This window comes from Cyprinodon tularosa, unplaced genomic scaffold (assembly GCF_016077235.1).
Source record: "Cyprinodon tularosa strain WSP-4 unplaced genomic scaffold, ASM1607723v1 ctg867, whole genome shotgun sequence".
NCBI classification, from domain to species: domain Eukaryota; kingdom Metazoa; phylum Chordata; class Actinopteri; order Cyprinodontiformes; family Cyprinodontidae; genus Cyprinodon; species Cyprinodon tularosa.
The window spans coordinates 950,512-968,855 of NW_024039637.1; the positions used below are offsets into that span (position 1 = coordinate 950,512).

The 18,344-nt window shown below is 38.8% G+C and overlaps 1 protein-coding gene across 1 annotated transcript; it reads left to right on the plus strand.

Annotated features, from left to right (window-relative positions):
- The first annotated feature begins 10,844 nt into the window (after nt 1–10,844).
- Nucleotides 10,845–11,910, plus strand: LOC119775326 (gastrula zinc finger protein XlCGF8.2DB-like). Its single transcript, XM_038273268.1, has one exon. It carries the CDS (start codon nt 10,983–10,985, stop codon nt 11,766–11,768), a length of 786 nt encoding a protein of 261 aa, XP_038129196.1. The 5' UTR covers nt 10,845–10,982; the 3' UTR covers nt 11,769–11,910.
- Nucleotides 11,911–18,344: the final 6,434 nt, after the last annotated feature.

An 18,344-nucleotide genomic window follows, 5' to 3' on the forward strand; every position in this document is an offset into this window, starting at 1 on the left:
CATTTTGTTCATCATTACCCAATTTGCACAAACACTTTCACTATCTGCTTGAGTTTATTTCACTAAAATGGCAGAAAAACTGTGCACCTTAAATTATTGTTCTAAGAAATTTTACAACTTACAAAAGATGTTATTATACTCACCAACCATTAACAATTTCAAGGGAACTTAAAAGGGGAAATAAAGAAAAACGATTGCAAAAAATCACAGATTTTATTACAAACTGTAGTTCTACTACTACTTTCGCATAAAGCCTCATGAACTGTGGGGATCGTTGAAGTTATTTGGCCAAACGGTTCAAAGCCTCATGAGGCTTCATCTCACCATCACTAGTTTCTGGTTTGTTTCCTTTCCTTGACCGCCCACTACTCTGCATGGCTCAAAAAACATATTTTGTTGGGGTAACTTCAAAAATTGAAAATGGATTAAAGAGGGGAAAAAAATAAAGACCTGCCTCCTCAGCTGAAGGATCCCACATCTGACACCACGTGTGAGGGACCAAGATGAAAAGCATGAGGAGTCAGTCACAGGAATTAATACAAATAGGTTTTTTTTTAATTATTATTATTTTTAACCCAAAAAAGAAACTTACAAAAAATACATGGGTTCAAATCATAAAAGAGGCCAACCAAAAAGAGAAAATTTAACTCAAGCCAACCGTGCCCAAACTAACTGGCTGCATAAACAAACATAATCGACCCAACAAAGAAATGACACACAAGGGTATATATACACACTGGCTGATCAGACCATTAACACAATAGGGCTAATTCAAACTAAACAAACAACCACAAATTACAAACATTGGCAGTACAGTTAGGTTTGGCAAAAAAAAACTAATCTATATCTTAGAAAAATTAAAACACACCGACCGCAAACAAATCCTAAGTGAAAAATGCAAAAAATTAGAAAAGGAAAATTCAAATTCCCCCCTTTAAGCTGCAGCTGATGGAACAGTCCAATTTCCCCCTTCTGCATTTAGCAGATCTGAACCCTGGCTGCCATCTTTTGTCTGGCCAAGCTCCTAGGCACCATAGGCAAGAAGCAGATTAGTGACAAAACAGTAAGAAATATGAATGAGTGCAAACAAATACAGTGAACTAAATGTGCGCGCTTACAAATAGAACACCTGCATTTGAACTTAGTGATGGTGAGATGAAGCATCATGAGGCATTGAACCGTTTGGCCAAATTGCTTCAACGATCCCCACAGTTCATGAGGCTTCATGTGAGCATGTCACCACCTACTGGTGGAGTGCAGAACTACAGTTTGTAATAAAATCTGTGATTATTATTTTTTTTTTTTTAAGTTCCCTTGAAATTATTAATGGTTGGTGTGTATGATAAAATCTTTTGTACGTTTTTTTAAGTATAACATTTCTTAGAACAATAATTTAAGGTGCACCGTTTTTCTGCCATTTTAGTGAAATAAACTCAAGCAGACAATGACAGTGTTTGTGCAAATTGGGTAATGATGAACAAACTGAAAGGTTGGAAGTTGTGTTCAACCAATCTTTTGGCTGCACTGACCTAATTTACCCAATCTATATTTTTTACTCGTGCAAAACAAAGCAAATTAGTCCCATCAGCCAAAAATAATTAAGTTTAATCGAAATTTTCAAAAGTCAAAGACTGATATTGAACCATCAACCTCCGGAGTGGGAGCCTGACTTTTACAGCTGATGCCACCTATGTAGATAATCTGACACAGGAGAAAATACTACTTAAGACTGACGTGTTAACATGGGCTTTGTCCGGTGGTTTGCTCAAATTTTGTTAATTATTGTTTATTCTAACCAAATTAGCAACTAGATTGGTTGGAAAAACAACCAATCTATTCGTAGAATCTATCCAAACTGTATCCAGCTGAGAGCAGCTCTCCTCCAAACTCCCACATCTTGACTGAACACTGAGGCTGTTTAGATGCCTTTCAAAATTCTTGCGCATTCTGAACCACTTCCCGAAGCGGTCACATGGTATCACGGTAACGAGGCTTCGGACATCATCAATTTTGGCCCCTCCTCTAAATGAATCACGCCTCGACACGCGCTTCGGGGAAACGCCCCCTCCATTACTCAACACACGCCTCGAAGCCTCGGCTCATCTCATAACATCACTACAGTGAACTAAATGTGCGCGCTTACAAATAGAACACCTGCATTTGAACTTAGTGATGGTGAGATGAAGCATCATGAGGCCTTGAACCGTTTGGCCAAATTGCTTCAACGATCCCCACAGTTCATGAGGCTCCATGTGAGCATGTCACCACCTACTGGTGGAAAGCACAATCTTTTGTAATTTTTTAAAGTGTAAAATTTCTTAGAACAATCATTAAAGGTGCACAGTTTTTCTGCCATTTTAGTGAAATAAACTCAAGCAGACAGTGAAAGTGTTTGTGCAAATTGGGCAATGATGAGCAAAATGAAAGGTGTTAGTCATTTTTATTCAAACATGATAGTTTTTCCATGTCTTTTGGTTTTAATCAGGTTGGAAGTTGTGTTCAACCAAACTTTTGGCTAAACCGACCTAATTTACCCAATCTATATTTTTACTCGGGCAAAACAATGCAACTTAGTCTCATCAGCCAAAATAATTAAGTTTAATCGCAACTTTCAAAAGTCAAATACAGGTATTGAAACATTAACCTCTTGTTGGGAGCTGGAGAAATTCCACCTTTCTCCAGCAGAGTCCGCCGTGGATCCTCTGAGGGAGCCTCCTGCACAGCTGCAGCTCATCAAGATCATCAGAGGATCCACTACTTAAGCTGTCTTCAGACCTTGCCTCAACGCCGCAGTGTTGATCCAGTTGGTCAGCGCTTAAGCCTAGATCCTCAGTGAAACTCTATGACTTTGAATCCAGCCTGGATTCTAACTATTGTCTCTGTCTTCCAGGAAACCTGTGTCTCCTCTGTGAAAGCTCAGGAAGAGCTAACCTGCCGAGCCGACCCTCAGAGCCAAACCTGAAGAATCTCAAAGAACCTCCAAGCAGCTCTGGACTAGAGCTGGAAAACCCAAAGCCAAGGTCTGTTCATTCTAGACGTGAGACGCTGAAGCAGCAAGCGGACTCTGCTGATCAACTCTTCTCCAGATCCAACAGTGACTCTCCCAAAGCTAACCTCAAGAACCCTCAAGGTACTATCAGTAGACTTCTGGAAATCAAACCTCTGTTGGCAACGCTAACTGAACTGTCTCTCACGCAGACTCCGGTGAACCAGTATCCAGGCCCCGAACCTGAACCAGTACATTCTGTGTGCTTGTGCATAAATAAACTTGTTAAACTTTCATCCCTGTGTCCGTCAGTGGTGTTCTGCATTCTTGGGTCGCTTTTAGTGAACCCATCATGACACCTCTAGAGTGAGAACCTGTCTCCTACAGATGACGCCACCTATGTAGATAATCACAGCAGGGAGGAAAATACTACTTGATACTGACGTGTTCACACTGACTTTGTCCGGTGGTTTGCTCAGATTTTGATCATTAAATTGTTTATTCTAACGCCTCATTTAAACGTTATGCCTCCAACCTAGGCTTTGAGAGGGATTTCTCCTCAGAGAAATGTATGCAAATTCAAAAGCACGCATCAAAGAGAACAAGCGCTTACATTAAAAAAAGGGGAACTGAATCTAACCGACTAGATTGGTTGGAAAACAATCTATTCTTAGAATCTATCCAAACTCTATCCAGCTGACAGCAGCTCTCCTCCAAACTCCTGCATCTTGACTGAACACTGAGGCTGTTTAAATGCCTTTCAAAATTATTGCGCTTCCTGAACCACTTCCCGAAGCGTTCACCAATCCAATGGATATTTATCTAAGCATCAAAGTGGTTTTAGGAGAGGGAGGAACACTATGGACCCTGCAATATGTTTACAGCATGAGGGAATGAAAGCTAAAGTTCATAAAGAAAGTGTTTTGGCGTTCTTTCTAGATACAGAAAAGGCTCATGATATGATGTGGAAAGAAGGATTAATGATTAAACTGAGGAAAATAGAATCTATAACTGGTTAGATCACTTTTAACAGAGCAGGTAATACAGGGAAGAGTTGGTGAGATTATTCAGGGAAATATGGTTTAGAAAATGGGATTCCAAGGAAGAATAATAAGTCCTTTATTATTTTCAGTTATGATAAATGATGCATTTAAAGAAGCAGAGAATGAAATGGGCTGTTCTCTTTATGCTCTTTAGAAAACCTTTAAGTTTAAACTGGATTAAAAACAGAATAATCTAAATAATGTGATAGTGTCTGATAGTATAGCAGCTTTATTAAGGATTGAATTAAATCATTGAAAAAGTAAAGATTTTATTGATGGTATTTATCATCCTCTGAACAAACTACATGTAAAGAAAATAACAGTAGAATTTGTTTGGGTTCAGCTCATGTTGGAGAGGAGGGAAACAAAGAGGTTGATCTTTGAGCTAAAAAGGAACTAAAATATAAAAATGTTGATTAGAAAATCCTTTAGTCAAGGTTGAATGTAAAAAAAAAAATAATGTTAGAAATATGTCAGGAAAACTGGGACATAAGTGATAAAGGGGGAAACTGATATAAAATTCAGAAAAATGTGGAGATAAAAGGAAAGCAGGAAGAAACAGGAGAATAGAATCAATAATTTCATGATGCAGAATTGGTCAAACAGGTTTGAATAGTTCACTTCATTTATTATTAAATATATATTTCCAATGTAAATGAATTAAAAGATCAAATGTTATTCATAAACACTAAATTATTACAGAAAAAAAATAGCTTGTTTGGTTTTTGCTGTAAATCTGCTGTTGACCCTCCAGTCCAGCAGGTGGCGGTAATGCGCCTTTATAGTTGGTCTGCCAGCTGCTATAAAGAGAAGAACAACAGGCCTCGAAGCGACCAGACTGGACATAACAGCAGCTAGCAGCATTAGTTTAGCTTGTGTGTGGAGTCATTGTAGAGAGGCTGATAATCTGGGAGTGTTTGCAGTGAGAATGTCTTCAGTCCAGCTTCAAGGAGAGTTTATCACCGAGCAGTTAACTCCTGCTGAAGAAACATTCACGGAGTTTAAAGGGAGTTTGGTCAATTCGGAGGAAAAGATGGACGATCAACATCTACTGCTGGATTTCACCAGGATCCCCCAGATCATCTTACACCGGATAGGTAGGAAACACCTGATAGAAACGATTCCCTGATGATGCACACTGTGGATTTTAGCCTCATCTGATTGGAAAACTGCTTAGAGGAGATCAACGTGCTAAGCTAAAGCTAACTTCCGGTTGATAGTGGGAGTCCACGTCACGGAGCAAAGGCTAAAGTGTGCATGATGTCTGGTCATTGCAGCTTTTCAGGCTAAAACTCTACTGTTCCATGTTGTTTGTGATGCTTAGATTCCAACATGGAGGCTGTTCTGATCCCTGATTCCTCAGATATCTATAGAATTGTTAGATGGTTTACCTGCTGCTGGACAATGGAGTCACAGTCTGCACATGGAGGAGGGAGAATTGGATTAAAGCTCCATCCATAGGCTGGAAAAAGCCTTTAAGCAGGGTTTGCTTACTAAAACTATAGCTGCTAAACTGTTAGTTTGGGAAATAATAATAAATGACTTTGGTAACTCTGGTTTAGGAAAAGCAGCCCAGCTAATAGCTACAGTCACACCACAACCACATCAGTCAGAGATCGTCATTTAAACATCAGAAAATCATCATTGCTGTTTATAAAACATTGCTATTGAATTAGAGATTTAATTGAGGTCTCACCCTCCAGTATTCTAGCTTTAGCTGAGATGAAAAACTGTGCTTCTAGATTAAATAGTTTCCAAAAAGAAATGCTGCAGTTTTACCACATTAAGCATCCAGAATCACAGCCATGTTAATAATGTTTGTAAGAAAGCAAACTATCTGTACATTTGCAGGGCTGCCAACTTTTCACCAAACCATAGAAAGAGATTTTTAAATAGTGTGAACAGGCAACCCTTGTCAGGGTTAGATTGAAAGGCTTAGATTACAGCTGCAGCTAAAGGTTGGAGGTTTTCAGAGGATTTAACTGAAACAAAGGTTCACACTGCAGGCCTGGATGCTCAATTCAGATTTTTTGTGAAATCTATTTTTTTTTTTTACGTTGCAGTTCACATTTCCAAATAAATGCGACTTGTATTTGATCTCCTGTGTGAACTGCAGTCATGCAGTGTCCCGCATGCTCTGCAGAGGACGCAGTGACTTCACAGACATGTTTTCAAGATGGTTAAAGGAGAAGTTCGGTTTTTAACACTTTTAGCCCATTTTCTGTAGTGTCCAGGATGAAATCGAATGATCGACACCAAAATTTTGACAATTGGTCCTGTCTCTGCTTTTTGGCTCATTTAGAATCCACCCCTGGCTGCTTCAGAATGGCTTCAATAGAGCATGTCCGATAATGTCCTTAAAACAACCTTAAACGTTCTTTTTTTTTTAAATATGCTACTCACCGGGTCGTCAGCGCTGTTCAATGACGTTCCAAAAAAAGTTTCGTGAAGAAAAAACGTTCCTGTCTTGTTTTATTTAGCATTTTGTAAATCCCATTGAGTTCTGTTGGAATAGTCAATATTCCGCTGCCACCGGAAACGGAAATGGGGCCTGTTTACACAGTTGTAGTCTTTTCGCTTCACTCTGTGTACTCCGACGTCGAGGTGCTAACGTCTCTGTTAAACACTTTAAAAAACTCTGAAAATGGAATACGAAAGGTGGATTCTTGATTCTCGACGTGATTCTAAATGAGCCAAAAAGCAGAGACAGGACCAATTGTCAAAATTTTGGTGTCGATCATTCGATTTCATCCTGGACACTACAGAAAATGGGCTAAAAGTGTTAAAAACCGAAATTCTCCTTTAAACATAAATATTGCTCTCTGCATCATCGTCTGCCATTGTTTTTGTTTTTTAGCTGCTACTTCATAGCAGGACCCAGAATAGTGACGTTTGTCGGTTATTAATGGTGTCCAGGTCAGATTAATGCAACCTGGCCGTTCAGACACAGGGCGCATATATCGGATTCAGGACCACATAGCCAAGCAGCCTGGGTCACATTTGAAAAACTGGGATCTGTGTTGTTCAGACTATCATGAAAAGATCAGATCCAGGTCACATATGGACCAAAAAAATGGACTTGGGTCACTTCAGCTGCAGTGGGAACGTAGCCATAGTAGCAAAATGTGGAAGCACAGTAAATGTTATTGAATAACAATAGGTGATCTGTAGTTATGTGGAAGATCTTTCAAACAATATACATTATTTTCTATATTCTGGTGATTTTCTGAGAACTGAAGTAAAGGAGTATGGGCCCTACTTCATCTTCAAGATATAGTAAACTAAGATGCTGGTGAAGATTCTCAGTCATCCAGGTCGTCCCATCCCATCCAAATGAAGTGACCGATTAATCAGCTTCTTTTTCAAAGACTATAACTTCTGTTTTGTCTGCATCCAGGAGAAGAAAGTTAAGAGTCATCCAGGTGTTTATGTCTTCAAGACATGCCTGTAATCTATATAATGGATTAGCTTCAGCTGGATTCATAGACATATATAGCTGGGTATCATCAGCATTACTGTGGAAATTAATCCCATGCTGTCTAATAACTCTAAAAATTGTGAGCATATATATATAGTAAAGAGAATTGATCCTAGCACTGACCCCTGTGTCACACAGACAGTAGTTTTGCTAACTCTGAAAGTTCAACTCGATCAAAGCAGTCTAAACCAAGTTCAGATTCTATGGCTACCTCAGATGCTGACACACCTTCCAGAGATAAACCAATTGTAGATAGAGGAGTGTTAATTATCTTAGTTTTAGTATGATTATTCTTATTTATAAAGAATCACATAAAATCATTACTGCTAAGAGCAGGTGGAATGGGTGGTTCAACAGAGCTATGGCTCTGAGTGGGTTTGGCAACTGCTTTGTATTTTTAATGTTTTTCATTTTCAAAGGGGCTGCATTGTCTAAGGCATTATGCAGAGAACTAAGCCCATCATCAATATCATCAATCTGTGAGGGGGAATAAACTAAGCTTTTGCACTCTGCAGCATCTGATAATGATCTGCTAAAGTGAAACCTTCCTTTGTTGGAGGAGGACTCTGCTAAAATAATCCTGAAGGTTATTAAAAAGTGGTCAGAGAGGACAGGGTTGTGAGGAAATGCTGTTAGTTCCTTACATTCTACGTCATATGTAAGCGCAGGATTTTTTTTCAATATTTAGCTCAGTGCATAGGTGGGCTAGTTCCAAAATATGAACTGGATATGAAGCTGAAATGTGTGTTAGTACTAAGATTGTGTTAAAAACTTGGACTGGGTTTTTATCAGCATGGTGTTTTTATAAATAAATAACCGGAATGGAGTTGAGTTTTAAAGTCCGTCATTGTTTAGCATGGAAATATGGAATATGGAGTGTGCGCGTGTGAAAACATCGAGATGTTGGAGTCTCATGCTCAATGGGTGAGAGTTGACAACCCTGTAGACTCAATAAACATACACACGCTTTGGGCAATTTATTATTTATTTAGGCTTAGTGGTTAAATATGCACTTGTAAAAAAGAAAAAGCTCTAAATGAAGTAAACTGTAATACTAGTTTTCACATTTTCACCTGGGCTGTTCCATACCAACGTTTAGGACTTAAGAGAAAGCTTGTTAACTAAAATCAAAGTTGCTAAACTGTTACATTACAATAACTTAGCAACTATGGTTTTGGGAAAGCACCCCAGCTAATTTTTACAATAGCACCACAACAACCTCAGCCAAAGCCCGTAATTTGAAAGTAAGATTTGATTTTAAAATCATTTGTTATTAATAAAACATTGCTACTGAATTGTGGTCTCAGCCTTGATGGCGCGCACAAGATAGCTTTAGCAACGGACATAGCAGGGCTTTAGCCGCGATGCACTGTGCTACATGATGAAATAGTTTCAAAAAGAAATACTGCAGTTTTAATGTGTTCAAGCATCCAGAATTACAACCATGTTAATAACATTTGTAAGCAGGATTTTAGCTGGGAATATTTCACTTCATAGCGTTAAGTGACAATTGTCCTTCCTGGTAGGGAACAATAGGCATGGCACGGCTAATTTGGGCTATAATCCCTGCTGGTCTTGGAATTGTTAATTATTAGAGTTGGAAAAATTAAATTCTTTCAAACACAAAAAATAGTAACTAGTACATATTGAGAAAACAATAAGAAAAAAAACAACAGTTCTAATTTGATTTCCTAGTAATTCTTACTGTTAGAGCATAAAAAGAAAAATAAAATGTTTGTGTGCATTTATGTATCTATAACAAATGGATGACATCATACTTGCCATTCAAAACACTCAGTAGTGGTCGGCTCAGTCACCCCAGATAAAATAATTTAAAGGAATAGTACACCCAAAACATGATTAGCCTTCATTTTCTACTCACCCCCATGCTGAACAACACTCTGGAGTACTTTTTTGATATCTCAAATGCATCTGGAGATCTGGGAGGCTTCTTGCTGTCTGCTGACATTCAAATAATGGAGGTCTATGGTGACCGAGACAGAAAGGTCCATAAAAGTCCACAAAAAACGTGTCAATATTCCTCCATACTGCTCGTCCAATGTATTCCAAGTGTCCTGAGTGGGTAGCATCCAGAATTTACTCGAAACGAAGTCATTTAGAATGTTTTTAGAGCATAAACAGTAGTGTATAGGATTTCCTGAAAGCGCGCACACGCGCGCTCACGACGCTACGGAAGCCGGCAGACCAAACCAGCGCATTCAGCTCGGCAAAGAACTCATGCTCTTCCTCAACACTGAAGTCCTCAGATATTTTTCTTTCGTTGTTTCTTTCTTTGCACCGGTAAACAGCACATTTCTTCTTCTATGCTTGCATTATTGGAAGATCAGACGCTGAATGCGCACTTTCATCTGGTTTGATCTGCCGGCTTCCGTAGCGTCGTGAGCGCGCGTGTGCGCGCTTTCAGGAAATCCTATACACTACTGTTTATGCTCTAAAAACATTCTAAATGACTTCGTTTCGAGTAAATTCTGGATGCTACCCACTCAGGACACTTGGAATACATTGGACGAGCAGTATGGAGGAATATTGACACGTTTTTTGTGGACTTTTATGGACCTTTCTGTCTCGGGCACCATAGATCTCCATTATTTGAATGTCAGCAGACAGCAAGAAGCCTCCCAGATCTCCAGATGCATTTGAGATATCAAAAAATTACTCCAGAGTGTTGTTCAGCATAGGGGTGAGTAGAAAATGAAGGCTAATCATGTTTTGGGTGTACTATTCCTTTAAGTTCCCTCAAATATTAGGCTAAAAGTTAGCTATAGATATGGCGTAACTTCATATGGCAGTAAAACATCAATGATTTCATTATTTGGAAAACTGAGATTGGGTTTGTGTTCTGGAAAAATGAAAATGTTCATTTTAAGCATAATCTCAAGCTTTAAAGATAAAAGTGGGGGTCCAAACCTGTGATTGTGGTGTCAGAGCTGAAGTGCATGCTGGGAGATGATGTTCCAGTCTGTTTATATGTAATTAGATCAACACAAGGATTATTAAAGAGAAGTCTTTCTGCTATGTTTGTCTTTCAGACCACCTTCAGGATCATGTTGGAAAAGAGCAGGATTTATCTGACCAGCAGCTCTGTGGACGTGAGAAGAATTCCAGTTTGGACCAAAAGGAACCAGAACCTCTGCAGATAAAAGAAGAGCAGCAAGAACCAGAACATCCCTGGACAGAAGAGGAAATCATGGAGCTCCCCATTAGCGAGCACAAACAGCAGCTTGTTCTGCAGGAGGAGATGGAAAATACAGGAGTGAAACCGTCCCTATGTTTGACATGTGGAGACATGAGAACACACAGAGGTCAGAAGATTTATAAATGTCTGTCCTGTGGAAAACGCTTCACCTCCAAGTCTGTCCTTAGTACTCACATCAGAATTCACACAGATAAAAGGCTTTTCTCCTGTACCATTTGTAACAAGAAATTTACTCGAAAGAATAGTTTGACCAATCACATGAGAATTCACACAGGTGAGAAACCTTTTGAATGTCTGTCCTGTGGAAGAGGCTTTACCTCCAAGTCTTATCTTAATAATCACATGAGAATTCACACAGGTGAGAAGCCTTTTGTTTGTCTATCTTGTGGAAAACGCTTCACCTCTAAGTCTGGTCTTAATACTCACATGAGAATTCACACAGGTGTGAAGCCTTTTTCCTGTACGATTTGTAACAAGAAATTTACTCGAAAGAATAGTTTAACTTCTCACATGAGAATTCACACAGGTGAGAAACCTTTTGAATGTCTGTCCTGCGGAAGAGACTTAAAGTCCAAGTCTTATCTTAATACTCACATCAGAATTCACACAGGTGTGAAGCCTTTTGAATGTCTGTCCTGTGGAAAACGCTTCACTCAGAAATCTCATCTTAATACACACATGAGAATTCACACAGGTGAGAAGCCTTTTTCCTGTACGATTTGTCACAAGAAGTTTACTGTAAAAAGTAGTTTGACCAATCACAAGAGGATTCACGCAGGTGAGAAACCCTTTGAATGTCTGTCCTGTGGAAAACGCTTTACTGGGAAATCTCATCTTAATAGACACATGAGAATTCACACAGGTGAGAAGCCCTTTGAATGTATGTCCTGTGGAAAACGCTTTACTGTGAAATCTCATCTTAATAGACACATGAGAATCCACACAGGTGAGAAACCTTTTGAATGTCTGTCCAGTGGAAAACGCTTCACCTCTAAGTCTGATCTTAATAAACACATTCAAATTCACAGGAGAAATACCTTTTGAATGTCTGTCGTTTGGAAAAAGCTTCACCAACAAATCTAATCTTTATACACACCTCAGAATTCACACAGAAGAGAAGCCTTTTTCCTGTCCGATTTGTGGCAAAAGATTTACTCTAAAAAGTATTTTGATTGGACAAATAATTCACATAGGTGAAACCTGTTCTCCTGAAGGATTTTTGACAAAGGTTTTAAAAGAGAAGGTAATGGGCTCTATGCACAGCTCCACTACTTCCTGAATATAACCCATTTAGGCCTAAAACGCCTGGAAAAAACACCTTAAAAACCTATGGCCGATTTTAAAAAATACCCCTAAAACCTGAAGTTTTTCTGTAAATTCAGCAACTGTGTCAACGCCTAGTAAATTATTGATATCTCAGCTTCTGTAGCAGATAGAAATCAAAATATATTTTATCTTTGAAATTCTTCCAAAAAAAAAAGTGAAAAGCAGTAATCAAAAAAAAAAAAAATTCAACCTTTTATTTTTTCCATATGTGATCATGTCTTCATTGAGAATGTGCAATATAAAACGTTTTTAAAATAAAGAACAAACATTACATAAATAACTATCTGATGATTACTTATTAACAGTATTATTATGCATAATAATGCATATGTCTGTGTTATAAATTGCATACAACTTACCTCCAGATGGCCACAAATCTGTCCCGGGACATATTTTGGGGGAACTGCGTCCTGAAGAGAGGTTTACTCTGTCGCCAATAATCTCTTCGTACTGGCAACACAAGAAGTCCCATGCCCATACACAGCCCAATAAATGTCTTCATCTCCGTCACAGTCACGGGTGACCACTTTGCCATCTTTGCTCTTGTTGGAGTTTGGTTTGTTTGGTCACTGTACCTATTCGTCTCGGTAACAAGATGCATCCAAAGTTCTTCATTAAAAATATGCTCAAATGCCTGCAGCGGTGTGGCGTCTGCAGGCAAATCAACTTTCACTCCAGGTGTGCGGTTGAAAACACTCCGTGCATTGCGGTGGTAGTTCGATTGGTTCAGCGCGTTCAAAGTCATCATTTTCATCTATACCGTCATCAAAGCCGACACACTCCTTAAAATCATTGCCTTCCGACAACTCTTCTCTGTCAAACTCCTCCATGTTTGCTTGAAAAAAACTTCTTTCTTCTTGCTTGACTTATATGCTCTCCCGGCGTCAATGGTAGAATTACGCAACAGCGCCCCCGGCTTGAATGGTAGAAATGCGGTAATGCTTTCCCGGCCTAAATGGGTTAAGGCAGCTCCTTTGTTTCCTGTCTTCCTGTCAGGTGTGTCTGGCCAGTTACTTAGGTCATACACACCTGGATTAATCAGTGCATCCAATCATGAAAGACAGGAAACAAAGGAGCTGCCTTAAATTCAGGAAGTAGTGGAGATGTGCATAGAGCCTATTTGAGTATTCAGAGTACATTTGTTCATGCATGATGTAGAATGATTTAGATAAAAAAGAAAAAAATAGTTTCACATAAGTCACAGCAGTAGATGCCACAGGAATGAACAGTATAAGCGTTTTCCATGTTTGAATGGGGATAAAATATCTATTTTATATATCTAGAAACTCCACTGCATTACATAAGAAACTGATGGGTCAAAGTCTGTTTTGAGAAAGCCATTAATCTCCAGCTGTCGTTATATAGAAACTAGAACAGATAAGGTGTATTATTGTAAACCTGGTAAATATTCAGGTTCTGGGTGAACATGTGGATGTGAACATTTGACAGTTAATTATTTTGGGTCCTGAGAAAATGAAGATTTAAATGGCCAAAAAAGTTTGCCTTAAGAAGAAAAAGAGGTTTCCATTTATGATGTCTTAATTTCTCTGTACTGAAGGGAATAAACATAATAAAGTGCAACAACAGCATCCTGGTTACAGATGAAGCAAGTTAGCATCCATACAACAAGCTAATGAGAAGTTATAGATGATGGATTATATTCTGCTGTGGATGTTTTTAATGATTGTAATCTCTTCTAAATTGATGAACGAGCAGCAATAAAAACCTCATGGATTGTAAAAATGTGTTTCTTTATCTGGTTTCATATAAATTAGAAACAATCTTTTTCCATGTTTTCTCTGATATTTTCAGCCAAACTAAAGCTGTAAAATAAATAGTTTAATGGCATTCACCTTCTGTCTTCTCCAGTCTTTCCTGTTGCTCCTCCATCAGCATTAATCTTTTTGCTTTTTAGAGCCTGAGTGTTTTCAAATCTGGCCATTGGATAAATCCTCCTTTGCTTGTTGGAGAACTTAGATCAGGAAATAATGTAGGTACGTATTCTGGCCCAGTTGGTTTGGCACCTGATAAAACAAGTGGTTCAGTTGCTATAACTGTGTGAGTCCAGAGCCGCTACAACCAAGCAACTAGGTGAGAGTTATTCTGCAAAGCTGACTGAGTACTTTGTTAGACCTGGGAACATTTGTTGAAGCTGTACTTTCTAGTACAGAAGAGGTCATGTTTAGAATATTATTTTATTTTGTTTATATATTTTAAAGAGAGCTATAATTTTTTTATATTGTTACTGCTTGTTACAGGTATTAACAGGTATTTAGGTATAATAAAGCTGTTGATGAACCTTTGAGAAGCCTGTCTGAATCCGTCTGGAGGCTGAGCAAAGTGTCCTCTTTATGGAAATCTAAATATGCTCACCCTAATATATAAACCTATTCTAAAAGAATTAGTTCTGTAGTTCCCATTTTTAAGCCAACTGATGTTTGCAGGAGCTGTTTTGAACTAGACTACAGAGGGACGGCAGCAGTTTATGGATCATGTTACTTCATGTTTTTGAACTTTATTAGGGAGATTCACTGAGCCTCCTGATGGGTTTTTAGGCACAAGACGCTACAATTTAAAATAAACTTTGGTTTAACTGCCATGTCTGCTTAAAAAGATAAAAAGAAACAAAAGAATTCAGTTTTCTGGTATCTGGTGGGTCTTGGATCCTATTATATTACTGGCACTATGTCTACCCTGCTGTTTCAATGGGAAAAGGAACCATTCTATTTTTTCTATTTTTGGAAGAGATCGTGTCTGCAGGTGGTTGAGGGACAACGCCTGGGTCAACTGCTCTGTTCAAAAACCTGGGACGCGTCCTCAGAAGGCCAGATTCGAAGGACGATTACGTCATAGTGCGGCGCCGAGGTCTGGTTGGATTACAAGACTAGTCGTTATGCGGCCTTAAAATGCGTCCTCCTTTTTGCCCGATTGAAGGACGGGTCCGATGTATCCTTGGTTTACCCAGGATTCATTGCGAGACCAAGCAAGCCGACTGCTCCGTGATCAGAGGAAGGGTTACTTGGCGCCGAACAGTGGTGAAAATTGGAAGTTCAGTTTAATATAATCCAGTCTGTGAATAGTTCCGTCTGAAATAAATGAAAATAGTTGTTTTAATGGTTATTGAGTCAGATATGTGGCGGTAATGTTTGATTTATCTAAAGGTTTTAATCTGTTTCTGTGTAAATGGGTTTGGCTATAATTTAAGGACAGATTCTAATATATCTGCAGAGTGGGAACTATAAATCTGATAGGAGTTAAATTTTTTATTGCTGTTTTGCACAATATGCTTAACTAAGTATTTTTTGTTGTTAGATATTAGAGATTTTGCAGATATATTTTAATACATACATTGTTTAGATTTACTTATATCTTTCTACCCCTTTTATAGAATAGAAAATCCCTTCCCACAATGGGCAGATTTACAGCAGCAGAAAGATTATTGAAAATGGTCACACAAATGAGGACCTTAGAAAAATGTATAAGAATAACATAATAGGGAAGAGTTAAAATATAAACAATAAAATACTGTAAAGTGTTTTAACAATATAAAACTGGAGAATTAATAACCAATATGCAGCTATGGACATTTTTACAGTAATGGATATTTGAAAATAGCAGCAACATCAGAGATGTGCAGAATGACAGCAGCAGGTTATTTAACTGACTAAGGTTTCTATCATTACATTTGATTTTATTTGTTCCTGCTCCCGGTGGTTGGAACATTTATTCCATTCTGGATTCTTGTTAATGTAGTCTCTGCTCACTTTATAATAAAAAAGAAAAAAATAAACAAAAATTTTTGAAAACTTCAGTTTTTTATTCTTTTCCTGCTTTGTGTGTTAATTTCACGGTTGCTAAGCAACAGAGCTTACTGTGGTAAAACCCGCTGAAGGGTAGACCTGTTTGAATTCACAGCCTAAACTCTTCCGGTCTCCTTATTTTCACGGACTTGGAAGGATCCAGTCTAGGTAGACCGCGTCCTTGGAGGATGCAGCCCAGGTTTTGGAACAGAGCCAACATTCTCATTAGATGAGAAGTCCTTGAAATATGGGTCCTCCTCAACACAGTCCAGTGTCTCAGAGACGAGCTCCTCTGAGTCCCTTTCACTGTCAAATAGCTGTTTAGAAACTTCTTAGACAGTACATTTTTTCAAAAACATTTTCAAAAAGAGCGTGAATATTGCAGTCCACTCAGAGCACAATGAGGAATGATTCAGATAGAGGACTACTGAGCAAGCTTTTATATTTGCTCCTCTCTGATTTTGCATGAACTACCAATGTCCTTGCAGGAATTTCCCGCCCTCCACAGAGCAGGAGAAGTCAGATCTACTTTGGCAGGTGTGAGTTCAGAAGGTCACTCAGACACACACTCCTTCATGCCCATGGTGCAGAAGTATAGAGGTTTCCATGGAAACACAACAACATATATCAACTCTAATGGATCTCCTGCACCTGCAGGTGTGGTCATGTTAGGTCACACACATATGAAGCAAAAAAGAAAGTTAACTATTTGTTTTTTAATAATAAACATTGAATGGGATCAAACTGACACAAAGAAGACAGGTGTAGGAGCCAATTATCCTTTGGTGTTTGTCGCCACCAGGGGGCGTATTTAATTTTGAGTTCTGAGTGTTTAATGAGGGGATGGGTTATTTAAGGTCAACCATCAATTCTGTTCAGGTGTTGTTAATAGGCTGAGGCAAACTGTTTTCTACTGTGCTTGGTTTGGATATATGGTGAATTTATGTGGATCTTGAAGGAAACGGTAAGACAATGGACTTTGTGCTGAAAATAAATGACTTTGTTTTATGTCAAACGGAAGATCGGCATTCTAAATCTTAATTGAGCGCACGTCAAACCAATGCCTTCCAACAACAACCACCAGTAGCCTAATACTCCAAAAATGATATCCATGCTTTGAGAACCAAACATCTTCAATTTGCTTTTCCACCTTAATATAAAGAGATTCATTTTCAAAGTTTAAATATTGTAGAAAAACCTGTTGTCATTACAGACGTCATTAAGCGGCAGACACACACATCAATGATGCTGGTCAAACTGGGACTACAGGCTCAGCAGCAGCAGCCAAGCTCTATAGATCTCTGCTAATGAGCTGATTCTGGAGTCAGGTATGTTGAATCAAAGATGCATCTAAAAGTTTTAGGACAGCAGCCCTGGAGGACTGGAGTTAGAGAGCAGCGCTCTGATGGACGTCAGTTCCTGCTTGGTTCCTCATGATTCAATCAACTCTTCCCAACAGAAACACGTCCACCATAGAAAGATTCCTTCAATCAAACTACAGACATGATTCCTCATTCAATAAATGTCAGAGGATGTCAAGTTTTCATTCTTTAACTCTTGAAATGATTGAATGTTAGCTCCAATCTGTGCTCTCCTCTCTACCTATTAGGAATACCTACTTCCTGAGCCTTTGACTCCACCAATCACATTCCTTTGTTCTGCAGAGACCTCTACAGAAGGAGTTTGTGGTTAAAGCTTGTATCTCCATCTCTGCAGAATGACTCTAACTTCTTTATTAGACCTTCTTGATACAAACTCTTAGTTCTAGTTTGAATCTGAGCTCCTTTTTCTGTCAAATATTCTAATAAACGTTAATTCTAATCAATCATTTTCTATGTTCTATCAGGTTGCAGCTGCTCATTGTCACCAGCAGATGGCGCAGTGGATCCAGCTCCAGATGCTGGACTGTAAGAACCTGCAGCAGGTGGAGCAGCTGGATGATGACTCCTGCCTCATGGACCTCCAACAGAACCTGAACAGGTGTATGGAGAGGATCATGGTGGATTCAAACCAACAACCTCCAGATAACCAGCCATATTCCAGGCTGAGCCGCTCACACTGACCATTTGATGACTGAATGTGTCTCTTCTCCAGGAAAAAGGTCCAAACCATCATCCTTTAGAACCCAGAGGTCCAATCAGAGCTCTACAGCTGGTTCTGAGGCTGATCTCACTGCTCCACAGCTTCTAGTTAGGTTGGATCTTCTGCTCTGGATTCTCTCCACCAGCAGATCGTCAGACCAGAACATGTTCACCTTCAGAACCAGAAAGAACTGATTCTAAACAGATTCTGCTTCACAATCAGAACCAGAACTTGGTTCTTAATTCATCTATACGTCTTTGGACTCAGATGTTAGAAATTATCCAAATTTAAAAGTCAAAAATTCTACTTTTAACAATTAGTCTCTAAAAAAGAACAAAAGTATTTAGATTAGATCCAATATATAGAGTTTAAAGGCAGGTGGAGGAGGTTCTGGTCTCAGCCTAGGAAGGTC